This window comes from Eretmochelys imbricata, chromosome 10, assembly GCF_965152235.1.
Source record: "Eretmochelys imbricata isolate rEreImb1 chromosome 10, rEreImb1.hap1, whole genome shotgun sequence".
Lineage (NCBI taxonomy): Eukaryota > Metazoa > Chordata > Testudines > Cheloniidae > Eretmochelys > Eretmochelys imbricata.
In genome coordinates, this window is record NC_135581.1 from 25788630 (window position 1) to 25808342 (window position 19713).

The 19713-nt window shown below is 43.1% G+C and overlaps 1 protein-coding gene across 4 annotated transcripts in view; it reads right to left on the reverse strand.

The window, feature by feature from the left end:
- ABAT (4-aminobutyrate aminotransferase) overlaps positions 1-9145 on the reverse strand; it is a 61746-nt gene extending 52601 nt beyond the window's left edge. For all 4 annotated transcript variants that reach the window (XM_077827866.1, XM_077827864.1, XM_077827863.1 and 1 more), the window contains exons 1-3: positions 9098-9145; positions 8233-8262; positions 6523-6640 (exon numbers count right to left, since the gene is read on the reverse strand). In XM_077827866.1, coding sequence (XP_077683992.1) covers positions 6523-6640; positions 8233-8262; positions 9098-9130 — 181 coding nt within the window. In that variant the 5' untranslated portion in view covers positions 9131-9145. The remainder of the gene's footprint in view (positions 1-6522; positions 6641-8232; positions 8263-9097) is intronic.
- Positions 9146-19713: the final 10568 nt, after the last annotated feature.

Consider the following 19713-nt stretch of genomic DNA (forward strand, 5'->3'; position numbering starts at 1 on the left):
ACTTTTTGCTGGTGCTCTTCCAACAGAAATATTTCCTTAAACAAGTCAGAAGTAACATGTATACAGTGCAAGTACACTGATCACTCAGTGGTCATAAATCTGCATTCTTTGCATTTGTGCTTCGATCACTGCCTGATTTTCCTTTCCACTGAAATATTTCTCAAAAGTTAACCCAGTTTTCCAGAGTCTGACAACTCCATCCTTCAGTTCCTTGCCCATCAGTCTGCCTGCCACCATAACTTTAAATCAGCACTACAGCCTAATCTTTTATGCAGTTTTATCATATTAGATTCCACAACTGGTTCTTTGCTTCCTTTTCCAATTCTTTGTGGATTGAAGTACAAACTTAAACAACAAAGAAAGAGGAAGTTACTCACCTTGTGCAGTAACGATGGTTCTTCGAGATCTGTGTCCCTATGGGTGCTCCACTTTACGTGTCTGTGTGCCCCTGCACCTTTAATCGGAGATTTTTGGTAGCAGTGTCCCATTGAGCCCACGCATGTGCTCTCCCTCCCTTGTGGTCTGCCTCGAGTCTATTTAGCACTGCACGGGAGAACAACCCCCCACCCCCCACTTCCTTCTCTACCACAGAGCCCTATAGAGAACTCTGAAGTAGAGGGGAGGAGGGTGGGTTGTGGAGCACCCATAGGGACACACATCTCCAAGAACCATTGTTACTGTACAAGGTGAGTAACTTCCTCTTCTTTGAGTAGTGTCCCTATGGGTGCTCCACTTTAGGTGACTCCTGAGCAGTACCCACCACTGGAGGCTGGGACTTCAGAGTGGAGTCTTTTACTACTCCAGAATACTCTGGAGTTGAAGATAGTGTCAGCAGCCAAATCTTCAGTGATCGCATAATGTTCTGCGAAAGTATGGGCAGAGGCCCAAGTCATTGCTCTACAGATTGCTGAAATAGGGGTATCCCTACGGGATGTGATTGAGGTAGAAACTGACCTTGTGGAGTGCATTTGGACTCTGGACAGAAGTAAGTTGTGCCCTTGATAAGTAATTAATGCAACTAGAGACCCATTTTGATAGTCTTTGAGGCGATATCACAGTGCTTTTGGATTTTCTGTGGACGAAAGGAAGAGTTTAGGAGATTTCCTGAAGTCCTTAGTCCTGTCCAAGTAGAATGCTAATGTCCTTCTAATATCTAGCATATGCACAATTGTCTCCCAGTTGTCACAATGTGGTTTTGGGAAAAAACAGGGAGATGGATCTGTTGATTCATATGGAAAGTGCAGAAAAAGTAGGGAGAAACTTGGGATATGTCAGAGTTACTTTGTCTTTAAAAGAAAAAAAAAAAGGCCGTGAATGATGGATGTGTGATCAGGGCCACTATTTCTCCTATGTGCCTAGCTGAGGTGATGGCAATTATAAATGCTGTCTTCATGGACAGTCTGTGAGAGAGAACAAGTTGCCCTGGACTCGGAGGGAGGTCTAGTCAAAGCCAGGCTGGAACAGGTGGTGTCACACGGGGGAAGAGATTCCCAATGCCCTTAAAGAACCTACGCATTAGTGGGTGAGCAAACACCAAGTGGGAAGTCATTTTCGCCACAAGATGTATCTTAAGGGAGCTGAGTGAGAGTTTAAAATGTAGTGCAAAATCAGAGGGAGGAATGATGAGGTTGGGTCTGTGTGTTTGGAATGACACAAACTTGGAGTCATTTCCATTTTGTAGATAAGTACGTCGAGTGGTCAACTTGTGGTTGTGTTGCAACACATCTTTCCACTCATCAGAGCATTCTGCCTCTAAGCCTTGGAACTAAGAAGGAGCCAAGCCTGGAGGCGGAGGACCCACGGGTTGGGGTGAAGGGTCAGCCCATTGTTTTGAGAGGGCTGAAGAGAAACAGGAGGGCATATTGCCATCTGTGTCAGGTAAGGAAGCCAGACTTATCATGGTCATGAGGGGCAATCAGAATAACTCTCGCTTTGTCTTGTTGAATTTTCAACAGAATCTTGGATAGAGTAGGAAACTGGGAAAAGACATACAAGTGGTCCCTGTCCCATGGGAAGATGAGGGCAACTTCCAGTGAATGTTTCCCAAGACCAGTCCTGGAGCAGTGACAAGGACCTTTTTTGTTCCATTAAGTAGCGAAGAGATCCATAGGCAGGGTTCCCCAAAGGGCGGATATATCTTGAAGCACCTCTGAATTCAGTACACACCCATTGTTGTGAGAAAATTCCAACAGACTGTTGGTTGTCACGTTCTGTATCCCTGGTAGATAGACAGCTGAGATGAGCACACTGTGATGGGTGCATCAATTCCAAAGTTTGAGTGCTTTCTTGTAGAGGGAGGAAGATCTGGCAGTTCCTTGTCTGTTTATACAAAACATACAGGTAACATTAAGTCCATCATGACCTTTGTGTGTTGGTTTTGAAGAAAGGCAGAGAGTGTGCACAGGCACTCCTGACAGCCCTTAGCCCCAAAAGAGTGATATGGAAGGTCATTTCTGTTGAAGGCCATTTGTCCTGAACCTTGTTGTTGTGTAGGTGAGCTCCCCAGCGTATTAGGGAGACATGTGTACCAGGGTGGTGAATGTGGGTAGTGAGAAGAGCGCTCTCACTCGTACTGCATCAGGTTGGTGCTGATAAAGTCCAGCCATTGTACCGAGATTAATATGCCACTACAAAGAAGAGAACCTTGGAGAATACCCTGTGTGGAGCAGTCTGTACTGATAATGATCCTGCCCCAAAGGTAAGCAGTAGGAAATCTCCTGTACAATGGTTGTATTGAGATATGAAAGTAGGCACCCTGTGGTTCAGGGCTAGAAATCAATCTCTTTGCTCTAGAGCTGGTCCTAACTTCTGTGAAGTAGGGTAAGGTGACTTTTGAGTGGCGTGACAGGTGTACAGATGGCAGCTGATGCTGTAAGTTATCATTGTTCAGGCCCTCGACCAGCTCATCAAAGGTGCTTATAAGAGGCAGTTTGAGAGATCACGGACTGGGATGTAGACTGTTCCCATTTTTGAGCCCTGGGCCTCTTAAACTGTGGCTCATAACAGCATTGAGATGGTGGGTATTGAGAAGATTGTGACCTGACGTCTGGTTGAGAGGTATATCTTCTCTTCTGTCTCACAGTGTAGATTCCTAAGGAGTGTAATGTGGTCCGAGAATCCTTCAGGATGTGGAGAGAAAATCTGTGTTCTCCACAAAGAGTTCGGCCCTCCAAACTGGAATTCTGTAGCTCTTTGGGCAATCTAGAGAGAGATGTAGCCAACAACCACAAAAACCAGAACCCGCCTCAGTACCACTATCATGGAGACTGGGTGGGCAGCTGTAACAGCTACATCAGGTGGTGTCTCTAGGATCAGTCTGGCTATTAACTGACCATCTCTAAGAATGGTCTGAATCTGTTCTTTTTGTGTTTCCAGAAATGTTCCAGAAACATAATGGGTTTCCCATGATTAATAAAATTGTATTTTGCCATGACAGTTTGGTAATTTAGGACTCTAAACCGTAATGTTGTCGATGAATACCCCATCTTGCCAAGGCTGATCATATGGAGTTGACTTGACATTATGGACATTATGATTGAGTTAGGTTGTAGCTGTTGAAAAACAAAGTCTGCCTCTTTGGGTAGAGATGTAGGGTTGTTTTTGTTTACACTCTGTTGCAAGTTGGTGCGATGGAGGCTGGTGTCTGCCAGATGACTTTGGTAGGATCTAGAATCACCTCATTAATTGGGAGGACAATTCTAGATGAGAAGGTGGTGTGCAGAATATCCACCAACTTGTGATGTGTATCTGCCACATCCTGTAGGGGAATCTGCAGCTCGTCTGCCATCCTCTTGGTAAGATCCAGAAAGTTCTTAAAATCTTCACCTAGTGATGAGAGGTGGGCAGCACAGCCTCATCTGGGAAGGATGGGGAGAAGTGTGCTGGAGAGGTAGCTTCCTCTTTGTGTTCTTTTTTCCTGTTCTGAAAAAAACTTTCTCCTGCCCTGGCTCAAGTGCTCTGGACAGCCAGGCTGTAGCAAACCATCTGGTGTACTCTCCCTGAGAGACACCAGGGATGGTCGCGACATGTGTGTACACATCACTGAAGAGTTACAATATGGCCTTGGGGGATAGAGGGAGGAAGGCAGGCATGGGCGGTGGGCTTACCTCAAGGGGCCCATACCGCAGTTGTAGGTTGGCTTGACGGAATTGGGGAGGATCCTTGCCGTGTGATGGTGGGCCACGATGAGGGGCTAGGGAATGATCTCCTCCTGGCCAGTGCCAGATTTGTCAGTGGGCAAGGGCCGCTGACTGGGGTATTGGTAGTATACAGTCTGGTGCCAAGGGCGATTCTGGGTGTCGGGATGTGCTCGATACCGGGGTCCTGGTACCACGTAATGGGGATTGTGGTTCTTCCCTAATCATCAGGTCTCCAGGGTACCAGAGCTCATGCAGTACCATGGGTTCATTTGGTACCACAGAGGAGTGTCTGTGGACATTGTCAGTACCGATAGTTGGGCAGAGCACTCCCTAAATGAGAGTTTTGTTGTGCCCAGTACAGAAAGATTGTTGGTGCCACTATTTTAGAGATGGTACAGTAATTGTCTCTCCGTGGGTACTGAGGCCACAGGTCTCCAGAGTATCAGAGCACGTGTGTTACCATGGGCTCATGTGGTATCACAGAGGAGTGTCTGTAGTGTCGGCAAAGAGTTCTGTGGCACCCTATAGACTAACAGACGTATTGGAGCATAAGCTTGTGTGAGTGAATACTCACTTCGTCGTGTGGGCTCTTCTATCAGGGCCTGAGCCTCTCCTCAGCTCCCCCACACCTGCCCAGCACTGCGCTGTATTGGGTGCTGGTCTCCTTTGCTCAGGAGACAGTCCTTCTCCCTTGAAGGTCTGGGAGAGACTGCCTGCTCCCTTCCTGGGCAGCCTTTATTTAGGGCCTAGCCTAGCCCTGATTGGCTGGCTGTAATACTGGCCCTGATTGGCTCTCTAACAGGCCCTCCCTGATTGACTGCCACCTTGCGCAGCCGCTCTGGCCTGTTGTAGCCCAATCTGGCATGGTGGTGGGGCACCGCCACACCTCAAAGTCCAATCAAATTAATGCAGCCTACGCATCTGGAAGCTACATATTTGGACTGTTTTCAAAAGAGGCTATGAAATGGCAAACTTTTAAATTAAATGTTTTGACAACAATGCTTAGCTCTTACATGGTGTTTTCCATCTTCTACAATCGTTACAAACATTAAACAGAAATGCTATCTGCTATTTCAGTCCCAGTTCAGGTCAGCAATATTAAGTGGACCAGCAGCCATAGAAGATGAAAGTGGTGTTAAAATACTGAATTAACTGCGTCCAAAAGAACCTTTATTTTAGTGAATTTAGATGAACGGTGCCAACTTGACAGCCCTAGATAGCAAACCCTTCCATCCACTGTATAATGCAGTAGGGGTACAACAAGCTTTCCCTGCACTTCCCATCAATGTGCCTCAGTAGTGGCCCAGATGTACCACCTCTAACGATGGGAGTGAGGTTCAGTTCTCATTTCCATTTAGCCTCTCTGCTGAGAGTGTCAACAGGAGGACAGTTAGAGGTAGTTTCTCCAATGTAGACACCTGTCCTCTAGGACCTGGGTCAAGATCAGCAACCAGTTGGCATATGCTAATAACTTTGGTTAATGCATCTGACCTTTCAAACTGGAGGTAAATACTTCCTCTACTATTCTAAACCTCCAGACTCACTCCCCAGGTGACCTTTTACAAAAGTATGTTAGGGGACCAAAACAGCAAGAGAAAGTAGTCATGAACCTGACTATTGGCAATACAAGACTTGATTTAAACAACATCGTTGGATTCTCTCAAGTGTAATGATGTGCAAACATACCTAGCAAGTCCATATAGGATGACCTAGCTTAAATACTTTAGAACCAAATTGTTTCAATTGCTGTGATCAACATAAACAATGTACAAAGTGGGCTAGCACTGATCAGATACATGATAACACCAAGGGAACTCTGCAGGGCTAGCCCCACAGTATGCCAATAATGTATTTCATCACACAGACTCATAAGGAACTAGAGAAAATGGATTTCAGATGCAACATATTTGGTATCTACAGAAGAGAGATGTGAAGATAAGAATGCCTTCAAATGAATGTGTTTTGTCTGCAGTTGGAAGAGGTTGAGTGGGAGGACAGTCTTTGTCTCAGAAGGGCAGCTGTGTCTTTAAGGCAATATGCTTGCTCAAATATTGCATTTAGGCCATTAAATTTAATAAGAAACTTGTTTTAAAAGTTATAGAACCCTCCAGCCCCCGTGATTCAATCCAAGACTAATATTATGGCTCCTTTTGGGTCCCAATATATGCTTTAAGTGAGCCATGTGTATGAATCCTAAAGCAGATCCTCCAGCTATATAGAGATGCAGTTATGGAATATAGAGCAGTGAAGCACTGTGACTGCAATGAGGCATACATGGTGTCAGCTATTTCACTGTTAATCAATCAGCTTCTCCAGCAGAGATTGAGAGAGAAAGGAGCAGTTCCATAGCAAACCAAGAGCTTTAGCGCAATCTGGCTCTTACCTATTGGGATGGATGAAATCTGAGAGTAGAGATCCAGCATGCGATTGCCATCTACGTCTACAAGGTAGTTCCCTCGGCTCTCTTGATAATTGCAAAAAAAGTGCACAGCTTCTGCATTCTTACAGGAAAAAATAAACCAATAAATCTAGTAAGTGGCAGAATATTCAGTTCAATCTGGAGACAGTAAATGGGGGACATATACAGTAAAACCTTTTAAAAAGTATTGCTAAAATACAAACATACACATCTCTGTTGTATGGAAATTAAGTTTACTGTAGCCTCTTACAAAAATGGGATTTTAATAAGAAGTGCAGTAGAGACATAGGAGGGAACAGAATGCAGTACAATATTTCACACCTCCTCATCGAAGGCTCTCAAGGTGTTTTACAAGCATCAGTGAATTAAATGAAGATAATGATTTGCCCAAGGTCAAATACTGAGTCAGTAGCAGAATAGAGAATAAAACACAGTATTCCTGACTCAATCTGTTCCTCTAATAATCCGCACACACACACTGTGTGCATGTGGTCTTGCACGTGCCAGTTGATGAGTAAAGTTGAACTGCAAGGGTATGGTTTCTGCACATAAATCAAGTGTGCACATTGCAGAATTGCTCTTTTGGTCAAGGAAATATATAGTTATACTGACATACTTTTAAGATCAAAGATTCCTATGCTCATATCCTCTGCTTAATAGCAATTAAAAAAATCACCACATTCAGTCAGAATCCCTAAAGAGGTAAATAATAAAAAATAGGGTACACTGACTTCACAAAACATTTCAGCATTTCAAAACTGTTATAGAGTTATTTTATATTAAACATTGTACAATAATTTAACCATAAAATACTACTGTCACAATTCAGGGCAATTACACCTGTATTCCCCCTTCAGTGGCCCAATCCCCTGTGTTATTCCCAGCAATGACAGTCAGCCTAAACAAACCTGCTTGCTTTCTCTTCAGACACTGATAACAGACTTATTGCTACAGTTATAAGTAACACACAGCTCTTTCTAAGCAAGCCTACTTTATTCTTAAGGTAAAAAGCATTACAGAGAAAACATCATAAAAACAATAAAAGAACCTACACACATGCTAAGAAGCTAACCAGAGACCACCACAACTCTAACACGGCCTCAGGCAAGAGCAGTCTTTCAACACCCCACCCTCGGGGTTTCCTTGTGGTTACAAGTTCATGACAGCTTCAGCTCAGAACAAGCACACAGTTTCATATGCCCCTGTAAGTCAAGTTCTTCCAATCCTTCCCTAAGGATGCGGCCTGCTGTGGACCAGAGGTCCTTTCCATTGGCTGTCACTCTTTGGAGAGGTCAGTTTGAACTAGTATGTGTGTGTCCAGGGGGTGGAGAAATGACTTCAAAGGCTGATCATGGAGGAAGTATATTAGCATCCCCCTCCCTATTTGAAACAGTACATACAATGCCACAGTAACACATACACAATTGCATTTGTAATACAGTTTACCCCAAAGGTATTAACCCCAATTCAGTAATGTTTAATTTTATTCAATAAAGTTTATCTTCATTCCATGAGGTTTGTTCAGGATATCATAGGATATTGTTAGTCTGTTACAACTACTCCTAGATTTAAATTTTTTGCCTAGTTTTGCATTATGAACCTAAAGCTAGAAAATCTGATTTTAAAATGGAAAGGCTGAGAGATTGGCAGCAAAAAATAAACTTGATGAGTTACCTGAATTCCATTTAGCTGTTTCATTAACTCCTGAAAGAAAATAATAAAAAAATCAAGAGCATGATAAACATAGTTTGTACACTTCAACTGAACTGCTTTAGTGATTTCTATTAAACAGTTGACTCCGTCAGAAGGAAATAATGTCCAGCTACTTGAAACCCTCATGTCACTTACAAAACTAAAGTATCAATTTGTAATCAGCACAACCAGTTCTGTGCTGGAAGACAAGCAAATACACTTTGCTCTCCTGCAGATGGGAGGTTTCATTAGATTCACTTGCTTCTAATTCTTAATACTAGCAGCAGACATTAAGAAACCAGGAGGTTAGACACAAAGGGCAAAATCTCCTCTCTGATCAGCCATTGAAAATCCTTACTCAGATACTCTGCCATCTCCCCAGCAGCTCCTTTAGTTGCCCCTCCCCAACATTTTGCGGGCCCTGGTACAACGGTACCACTTGCACCATTGAAGTTACACTATTGAAGCAGAACTTTACCGGTGAGATCTTTCATGCAGATCTGGGAGGAGAGTTTTGTCTTAAAATATTTTGTCAGACAGACAACCTGACATTTGCCTAACTCTTTTTGTAATCTGATCTAAGTGTGTGCACAGTTATTTTCTTGCTGCTGGGAATTCCACCCATTGGTGCTCTTTAGTGTTGTTTCTTCCATTTTAGTCTGTCATTCTGGGGTCTTGAAAGAAAATGGATTCTCTGTATTGTGTTATCATATTTATTTAGGATAACAATAATCTTTAGCTCCCGGTTTTTATATATCAGGCCTGGTACTGTGTTTTGGTCAATCAAAATATGGCTATGGGGGTGGGGGGTGTGTGTGACTAAAACCACCTCACTTTGTGAACTTACTCTGGACCTAGGCCCAGGAACTTCTGTCTTCATTAACGGTCCATCATAATCAAAGTCCACATCAATTTTAGCTGCAGTTTGACTGATCAATCTGTGCCCTGTAAGAAATAAAAACAATGAAAAAACTAAATTACAAACTCCCCCCCCAAAATAAAAATATCCAATTCTTCTTCTTTATAAGAATATCCAACAGCTGAGGACATCTGTGTTGTACTCTGTGAAGAAAACTTTCAGGGCCTGATTCGGATCTTGTACCAATATAAATTAGGAGCAACTTCAAGGAAGACAGTAGCATTATCCCAGTACAAGTGAGATCAGAAATGGGCCTCCCTAGCTCTTCACTAGAGAAGAGGAGACAGTCTACTGTTTAGAGAAGGGGGAATGGGAGTCAGGAATCTTAGGTTCTATTTCCATCTCTGTTCCTGACTTGATGTGTTACATTGAGCAAGTTTATCCGTGGACTCCCATCTGTAAGATGGAGGTGATTCACTACCTGCAGAAGCACAGTGACCATTTGAAAATTCCCATGAAATCCTCAAATGAAAGGTCTTACGGTATGCTTAGTAATAATTCTAAGGATGTAAAAGAAGATGTATACCTCAGAAAAGAAAAATGGCTTTGTTAAACAAATGAATACTGCATGACTAAGACAGCATGCACTGCAGCTCAGAGAGCTGGGTCATATTGTGGTTATCTTTATTCTGACCTATGGCTAGACTGCTGCTCTGCAGCCATGCGTGTAATGGAGGAAAGATAACAGACCTGACATCTCTAATGAAGCAGAAAGGCAGAAAACTACCATGCTTCATCAGTAATAGACTGCTCCAGTTTTTTAAAGGAACTTCTGAAAAATATAGGATTTGCGTGTTGTTTTAAAGGATGTAGAAAATAGCTTTTTCTGTTGTCCTCACCAAAACTGTAAGGTTTAATATTCAAGAGTAAAACAGTTCACAAGATACAATCTAAGCGGTATTTCCTGAGTAAAATCTGAGGCGTTCACATGTGATGAAAAAGAGCAAGGCAAATCTTGTAGGATCTTAAGGTTTTTAAACTTACATCACATTCAAGGAAACATGATCAGTGGAGTTTCTGGTCAAGGGTCCACATTAATTTCCTGTACGTACTGACACGGACACAAAATATTCAGAGTGCTAAAGTACGTAATAAGGAGTACTTACAGACCAAAAGTGTTAAGCAAAGTAAACTTTGCAAATCTGATACTGCTAACTGTTAGCAGTGAGATAAGTGTGCTTTACATTTGTGATGCTCCGTACAAATACTAATCAATCAATCAATCAGTCCTTACCAACACAGTATCCTCCTCTTACACATATCAGTCCACAGATTATTTGTAGACCATACCCCTAAAATCATTCCATCAATTTGCAGGATATATTCCAAAATGTTTAATAAATACCAACTTCCCTAAAAATAGCTAGATCATATATACATACATGGGATTTTATCCAAGAATACCGACAACTGTCACAAATACCGAGAATTACTTCACTGAACGTCTGATGTAAAACATTAAGTGCATATTCAGAGTGAGTATAAAATGCATTTGTTGTGAATTTTTCTATGATCCTGTCAGAGGGCAGATTAATTAACTGCAACAATTTAGCACTAGAGGATATTTAAAGCGATACATACTCTGAGGAATCCCTCACAATGTTCAGGGATGCAGGCCAAAACAGTTTAAATGTTACATTTTTCCAGATTATAATTTGACACTTCACAATTTAAAAAAAAAAAAAATCACTTTATTTATTTATTTATGATATCTCCCGTCACTTAAGAGCAGGGTGCCTAAAGTCAAGAAACAAAGGGATGCAGTACCAAGGTAGGAGCCTGAAGGCCACACATGGGATTGATTAGTTTCCCATCGGAAACAGAGTCTTTCCACTGTCTTTATTAGGAGTTGGATTAGCTTCCAGTTCCTAAACCCTCCCAGTTCCCAAGGGGCAAACTATCCTGTTACACTTGGACCTAGCCATGTTAAATTCTAAACATGCATGTTTGTACTCTCCATTTAAGTAGGATGGGCAAGGAGAGTACAGATGCCAGAGCATTATCAGGGAACCAAGAAAAAAAAAAAGACAACAAGCTTGTCTCTGTACTCTTCAACTACAGCAAAATTATTAACTGTACAACCAAACTAACATTCTCATCCACAATTTTTGGCTGCACGGTACCCAAGGGCCATTCCCCAGAAAATTATCTCCTGTAAATTAATCTCAATTGGTGTAACTGATTCAGCGTTTTAGTAGCACCACACCTATACCAGGTCAATACGTGGTAAATGGACACTAGACGGATTCATCAGACCACAGGTAGAAGTTACCATTTAACAATATCACATTGAGTGCCAGGAACAGATCTGCCAATCACCCCTAAAGTGAAACACAACAGAATGTACCAGAGCTCCAGAAAGATAAACATATGGGAAGGCAGGCAAATGCCCAGGTATGTGGAAAGCATCCTGTAGCAGAGTGCAGTATTATCAGCTGTCTAACCCTCTACTTTTCTGCAGATAAATTATACTGTGGAAAAATAAAACAGAATTCCACAGCTCACTTTCCCCCACAAGATTTTAGATTCAGAAGGGGCTTGAGAAGCTTATTAGAGTCATTTTGCTTGAAATAAATATTTAGTAAAAGAAATAATGGAAGGAATCTCACATCTGCAATTCTCAGCAGAGTGCATTTGAATTTTGAACAGAACCATCTGGCCAAGATTTTCAGAAATGACTTAATTTTATATGCCTCAGTTTTTGGGTGCCCAGTTTGAGACACCTTAAAGAGGTCTGATTTTCAAAAAGGGGAGAGCACCCAGCCTCTGACTGGCAGCCATGTTTAAGTAATCTCTAGCGGAGTACTCAAATGCTGCTCACTTTGGAAAATTTTGGCCACAGACTACAATTATTCTCATCAGTTTTAATTCTGAGTGCTACACCTTAGTTTAAGTGACAACACCATAAGGAAGTGCATTGTTAATGAGCTTTGTTTGGAAAGCAATGTCACTCCATTTTTGTGCCATTCCTGTTTAGCAGTGGTATAAATAGTGGGCTGCATGACAAAGTAGTTTCATCAGAGAAGTTACTGGATATAAGAGTTCTGAAGCTCATTAAAAGCAACACAATTCATAGCTGATAAGGGCTGTACATTTAGTAGCTCAGCTATAAAGTCAAAAAGATTAAAAGGCAGATAAGAGACTAAAATAATCTTTAATTCTGCCCTCAGAGAATGAGATCACAATGTATCCTATGACACAAATTTATCCTCTCTTCCTCCAGCTCTGCAGTTTTCATTGGCAGATAGCTCTATTTCTCTTCCCTCAGTCCCACCACACCATCCGAACATCTATTTGCTGCCTTGGTCTCTCCTTCAGTCTGAGCTGCCCTTTCTCTCTGTGCAGGAACACATCACCTATTTCAAAGACAAGATCCTCTGCAGTCTCCCTCCCCAATTCCCTTTTCCTCCTACCCAGTGTCACTACACCTATTCTTATTTGCCTCAGCCTATGTATCCAATCCAGTTTTTTACAACTTTCAACAAACAGCCAATTAGCTAATGAAGATAGGAAGGGTGCGTGTACAGGGATTCAAACCCCTTCACGGGGACATAGCACTTCTTTTCCGCCTTCTTGGATGTGGGTGGAATGGAAGACGGGGACTCCTGGGTGGATGGGCAATGCGACCTGGGCCGGGGAGGGGATGACATTGAAGAGGTTATCTGAGTCCTCAGCTAGCTTCTCAACCTCCAAATTAGATTGGCAGCCACCCTCTTGAGCAGGGCTTGGTGCTCCCTGAAGTCACCAGGGGAGCTATTGGTTTGTGAGGGCCCTGCCACCACCTCATCCGAGGATGACGAGGACGACTGCACCGCTGGAGGGTGGGGAGCATCCCCTTCCTCAATTGGGGACCGCTCTGCGGCCTCCGGAGCCTCCCGTGAAGCTTCCACATCAGAGTCAGTACCATGCTCCGACTCCAGTGCCAGCTTGTCCGATGCAGCCTGGCAGGAGCGATGGGAGTAAGGTGCCAGCATAACAGGTACACCCCCACAGGTTTCAGTATTACCACTGGGCAGGCCACTGCCCTTGACACCATGCTGGTGCCACAGGTGCCTTGGCGGGTTCCCACTGGGAGGCAATTCCCCTTTACAGGGTGTCATAAATATAAAGGGAAGGGTAATCATCTTTAAAATCCCTCCTGGCCAGAGGAAAAATCCTTTCAGCTGTAAAGGGTTAAGAAGCTAAAGGTAACCTCGCTGGCACCTGACCAAAATGACCAATGAGGAGACAAGATACTTTCAAAAGCTGGGAGGAGGGAGAAAAACAAAGGGTCTGTGTCTATGTGATGCTTTTGCCAGGGACAGAACAGGAATGGAGTCTTAGAACTTAGTAAGTAATCTAGCTAGGTATGTGTTAGATTATGATTTCTTTAAATGGCTGAGAAAACAGCTGTGCTGAATAAAATGAATATTCCTGTCTGTGTGTCTTTTTTGTAACTTAAGGTTTTGCCTAGAGGGATTCTCTATGTTTTGAATCTAATTACCCTGTAAGGTATTTACCATCCTGATTTTACAGAGGTGATTCCTTTTTACTTCTATTAAAAGTCTTCTTGTAAGGAAACTGAATGCTTTTTCATTGTTCTAAGATCCAAGGGTTTGGGTCTGTGATCACCTATGCAAATTGGTGAGGATTTTTACCAAACCTTCCCCAGAAAGTGGGGTGCAACAGTTGGGAGGATTTTGGGGAGAACGACGTGTCCAAACTACGTTTTCTCTGGAACCCAGATAAAGTTTGGTGGTGGCAGTGGAAGTCCAGGAGCAAAGGGTAAAATAGTTTGTACCTTGAGGAAGTTTTAACCTAAGCTGGTAAAAGTAAGCTTAGGAGGTTTTCATGCAGGTCCCCACATCTCTACCCTAGAGTTCAGAGTGGGGAAGGAACCTTGACACGGGGGAAGGGCCGAACTGGCCCTCCGACCTGGACCACTGCCTTTCTGGTGACCAGGGCGAGGCTGTCTAATTCTGCCAACTGACCCTCGTTGGCGACCAGTACAGAGAAGGTGAGGACCGGGGCCCAGCAACTGGTACCATAACTAGGAATGATCCTGTAATGGAGGGAAACTGATGGCTAGGAGACCTGTGAGGCGATAGTGATTGACACCTTGCCGATCACGGGGATTGGTGCTGCGACTCCGGAGTCCCATGTCTTGTTGGTGGCGACCATGGAATCAGAGATGTGAGACTCCTGGCTGGAGACCGAGGCTGCAGTGCCAGGTTCCTGGGCCATGGCAGAGGGGAATGACGCCTGTGGTCCGGGGACACTCCACTGCCTTGTGGGGTGGTCCCATAACTGGCCTGACCATTGGCACCAGTGTCTTGGCAGGATCCGCTGTGCGGCCAGCAGTCTGCAGTGCTGGTCGGCCTAACTGTTCTTTGGCCACCGGCCCTGCTTCAGGCGCAGATGGTCCGCTACCGCTCCATGGCCTACGTGGTCCAACCACAGTGGTACCCCCAAGAGCCTCCGTAGCGGACACGAGGCCTAACACAGGTCCTTTGCCCGAAGTTCCCTTCTTGTGCGGTGCCAGTGGACCAGTCGACCTAGACTGCTTCTTCAGTACCAGCGAGGGGGAATGGTTCCAGGCATACTCTGGTGCCGGCGGTGCACTGCGTGCCGAAGCCAAAGTACCGGGCGTGGAGTCTGAGCGTGAGGGCTCCGATCTTGGGTGCAGAGCGAATGTCAATCATTCCTCAATCGAATGTCCCGCTCTTTCTGAGTCCAAGGATGAAAGTTTTTGCAGATCTGGCCCTTGTCTTTTCTACGGGTTTCCCCCAAACACTTTAAACAGCTATTGTGAGGGTCACTGATGGCCATTGGCCAGCTGCACTCAGAACACGGCTTGAAGCCTGGGGAATGGGGCATGCCCCGCTCTGGGACAAAGTCTCAGTCAGGACTCTAACTTTTACTAAAACACTTAACAACTAACTAATCACTTAACTAAACAACAAAGGAGAACGATCTAAACAATTAAGAACCGCTAATGCTCTTGCCATGCAATACCAGATGCTCCAACCAACCATCACGGGCGGTAAGACGCAACTGAGAGGGCGTAGGCCCGGCGGCACCTGATATACCACCGCATGAGCATGGCACTCCAGCGGGCCCCACAGTCAACCCTGTGGATATCGCTAAGGCAGAAACCTCTGACAACTGTGCATGTGGTCGCACACACACCTAGAATGGAATTGGCATAAGCAAGCACTCAAAAAAGAAAGGAAAGTTTTAGGAGTGTTTTTAAAGTTTAGAGATACTACAGAAGAGTCAGACTATGACACCCTTTGCCACATTAAAAGCATCTTGAGCCATGAGTTGCCCTACTGACTTCAATCAGACTACTTGTGTAGTGAGGCACTAGCCAATCTGTTAAGTATTGTAATCTTGCCTTTAATAATAATAATATTCATCTGAAAAATTTTCCTATTAATCTCAGCCAGACTCTCCAAGTAAATGTACTCGTTCTGAAGGCCATTCAAGTTTGCTACCTAATTTAAAAATCAAATCATGCTCAGAAAAAAAAAGTATCCTTCCTTAATGACAGATACATTACCATTACCCCAATAACGCACTCCCCACTTGCAAAATGGAGGGGGAGGGGAAGAACATTTGTAAAACACCCTGAAAAGACCGAGAGCTAAGTATTCTATCCATCCCTTGGATTTTTTTTTTTTTTAATTTATAATTGTTCAATAAAAAAGTCTATCATCAACTCCATGGGCAAATTCTGCTCTGGATGGTGCAGCAAAGGAAGCAGAAGGTGTTTCCCAGTGCATCCTCCTCAACAGAAATCCCACCAGCCAGGACAAGAGCTACACTGTGGGGAAGCTATCTGGAGTAGTTTCTGCTGCTCCCCTGGCTAGTGGTTTTCACAGCATAAGTCACTAAGGATTCATTTCTTTCAGCAGCTAGATTCATTGCACAGTAAAATTGATCTACACTAGACTGATTTTCAGAGGTTCTGAGCACTTTTGAGAAATCAGGCCATATACTGAAGAAAACAGACTGGGTGCAGATTAAGAACACCTTACAAGAACACTCACATCAAAAGCAATAATCCATAAGTAACTGTGCATATGTGCGCACACACACACACACACACTCACACTCACTCTTTGAAGGGATCAGTGTAGAAAAAAAAAAGCGTACATTACAGCATTCTAAGGAATACTGAAAAGAAAAACAATAAAATACTCAGCAGAGCAGCAAAGAACTAAGCAAGGGTCATTCCCACCCCTTTTTGTTGTTGGTATTTATGCAAAAGTTCCTGTGAAGTAGACATTTGCTAAAGGCACGTAATAGTACTTTAAAAACAAGCACAACTGTACTGTGCAGTGCTGCATAAATTTACGTTGCCATAGCTCATGTGTCTTATTGTATGAATAAACTAAATCTCTGGCACACAGCGCAGGAATTATTCAACTGAACTGAAAACATGTTATTGCTCCCCAGTTAACATAACAGTCTTCGTGCCTTAACGGTGATTTCATCAAATTAGAAATGTTGATCAATTTGTGTAACAGTTTTTTTTTTTTTTTTAATAAAACCTTTTCAGGAGCAGTTTATCCAAACTATCTTAATTTTCAGTAAGTGCTGGTGACCCTGAGCCATTTGAAAATGAGAAACGCAAATATCAATTTTCCGCATTTGTTTGCTGTCATCTGCAATATATTACACTTCGTTTTCCACCAAAGACAAATAACTTTTAGGCTGTTTAACAGATATAATATACAAACACATTTTTTACTTGTTTTCTAAAGAAGAAGCCTACATATCTAGTTAACAGAGCACCTGAATTCATGAGAACCTGTGTAATAGCAGATCTGATTTATTACTCTCTACTATTTCATAAGGAATCTCTCCCCTTCTCCTTATCATTTCACCTCCACCCCATCCCCACCCCCGACACCTCTTTGAAATTGAGAAGCTTTGCCATATGCAAAACAATAGATGCATGTTTCACCAGATCAAAGACTCTGAAGAGAACTCCCTTCTCATCTTGGGTTGAAAACTGAAGAGATGTCCGGGGTCGGGGGGAGTGCGGATCCTAACAAAGCCTTTGGTGAATTAGTCCCAGTTTGGCTTCAGACAGATATATTTTCTATCAACACCGTACATTTGTTTTAACCTCTCGCCACTTTGAGAAAGTGGTGGGCAGATTATGGGTGCACAGTAGCTCACACATTTTCTGGCAGTGCCAATAGATATATTCTTTCAGCCTTGCAGTATTCCATTTACCCACTTACATAGGGTATGTATTTTTATTTAAAAGGGAAATAAACAAAAATGTTAACTAAAGTAAATCAGGAGTCTGTGCAAATATACATTCATAGCAATTCTGAAAGGTTGATTTGCTGATCTTTTGTGTCTCAAATGAATATCAGTCAAGTTCTAGAATAAATTTGCATAGGGAAATAAGAAAAGAGCTCTCATCTTAACAGCTAGGAAACAGATTAAAATACTGTCAAGATGGCTCAGAATAGCACATTTGCATATGGCTCAGGTCAGCTCCTACAACAAGACCTGTGGACAGATGCTCAACTCATGTTAATGGTCAAAACTCCGTTGAAGTAAATGAAACTGTGACAATTTACACCAACTGAGGAATCTCCCGCCAAGCTTGTCTGACACAGCACTCTTGTACTGAAAGAAGAGATACTGATGCTGCACTGTTAGAGGTGATGACCATCAGATGATGTGTTAAATCCAGGTGCCTTCTGAAGGACGCTGTCCAGACAAAATTTAAGGAGCCCAGGCCGCATTGTAAGAGTAAGAGACAAAAATCTTCTGTGCAAACAAACATTCCCACTCATGTCCAAAAAGGTGTCAGTTATTCCTGAACGCATAATGGTTTACACATTGACCCACATGTTCCCAGCTTTATTGTTATCTAAATTGTAACAGAATGTTGGGACCCCTCCAGGATGAAAAGATCCACATAAACCCATGTTTTCAACTACAGGCAGGCCCAAATGGATGTGCTGTTATTGGGGCAAGATCTGAATTTAATAATATACCTATTAGGCATCAAGTATCAGAGGGGAGCTGTGTTAGTCTGTATCCACAAAAACAATGAGGAGTCCAGTGGCACCTTAAAGACTAACAAATTTATTTGGACATAAGCTTTTGTGGGTAAAAAACCCACTTCTTCAGATACAAGTGAAGAAGTGGGGTTTTTTACCCACAAAAGCTTATGCCCAAATAAATCTCCTTGTTGTTTCTACTTAGGCATGTGGAGATTAACAAATAGGCTATGCAAAAACAGGATAAACTCTAGGAATTTTATGGCTTGTTGGAACCCTGTCCAACATACTGAGCTAAAAGTCTTTGCTCTCTGTAACTGGTCTTATATCCAAGTGAGTCAGGACCTACCAGATCATTACCTGTTATGTTTAACGTTATGGTTACTTTTAATGAACTTTTGTACTATATATCCAAACGAGAGACACTGAGATTATAACCAGTCAGATCCCAAACTACATTTCCCAACCAGTCTGATATTTTAATATTAATGTAACCTGCAAAGGGAAAGCAACAGGAGTGCTGGGGTTGCTCTGAAAATCAGGCACATAAAATGGAAGTGACCTATCTCTGGGCACCAGGTTTTGAAAAATGTGGCTTCTGTCCTTAAAAGGTAGCTGTAATTGCATGATTGAAAAAAAAAACAACAAAAAAACAGTTTTAGGTGTTTCCGGCTCCCAATTGGTTATTAATACTGTCTTTATTATTATAGGATGATCAAACGTGAAATGTCATTGGGGTTATGTTACAGCCTTACTCCTCAGAACTAGAAAGCATCCGTGTCTGAAACCTCCCTCAACAATCTCATGTACTTTGCATACTTATGCTGATCATTTGCCGGTAGCAGACTAAGGCCTTGTCTACACTACCAAGTTTTGTTGCCAAAAACTGCCCTTTGGCGACAAAACAGCAAGAGCGTACACACTACAATGGGACTTTTGTCACAAAAAATGCCCAGTTTTGGTGACAGAAAACTTCCACCTTTATGAGAGACTTTTGTCTTCTCCCCTTCATTTATTGTCGACAAAGAGCCAGTGTAGACACTGCTGATTGTTTTGTCGACAGAACTGGCTTTCACCAGTATCCCACAATGCCTGCCCTGTTTGCTCTCCTCAGTGTTTTGATCTCTGCTGCCCTGCAGGCATGCGCCCCTCCCCTTTCAAAGCTCCAGGAATTATCTGTGTGCTGCTCTGTGTGGGAAACAACAAAGAGCAAATCATAGGAAAGCTCCTGTTCTGCCCTGCACTAGGAGCACAGCAGCAGGCAGACTGCTGCTGCAGGGGGAAGGAACAGACTGCTGCGCTGCTTTGCTGTTTGGTTAGTCTCTAAGGTGCCACAAGTACTCCTTTTCTTAGAGCTATTCATGATGCTGCTCTCGACAGCTGAGGGGGCTGTGGGAGAACTCACGCAGAGATCAGCTCTTCCTTCCCACAACACTGCACTGTTGGATAGATACCCACAGTGCATTGTTCACACTGTTGATGATGGTGTCCCCAGTGTGGACATGATCTGTCGACAGAGGGAGCAAGTGTGAA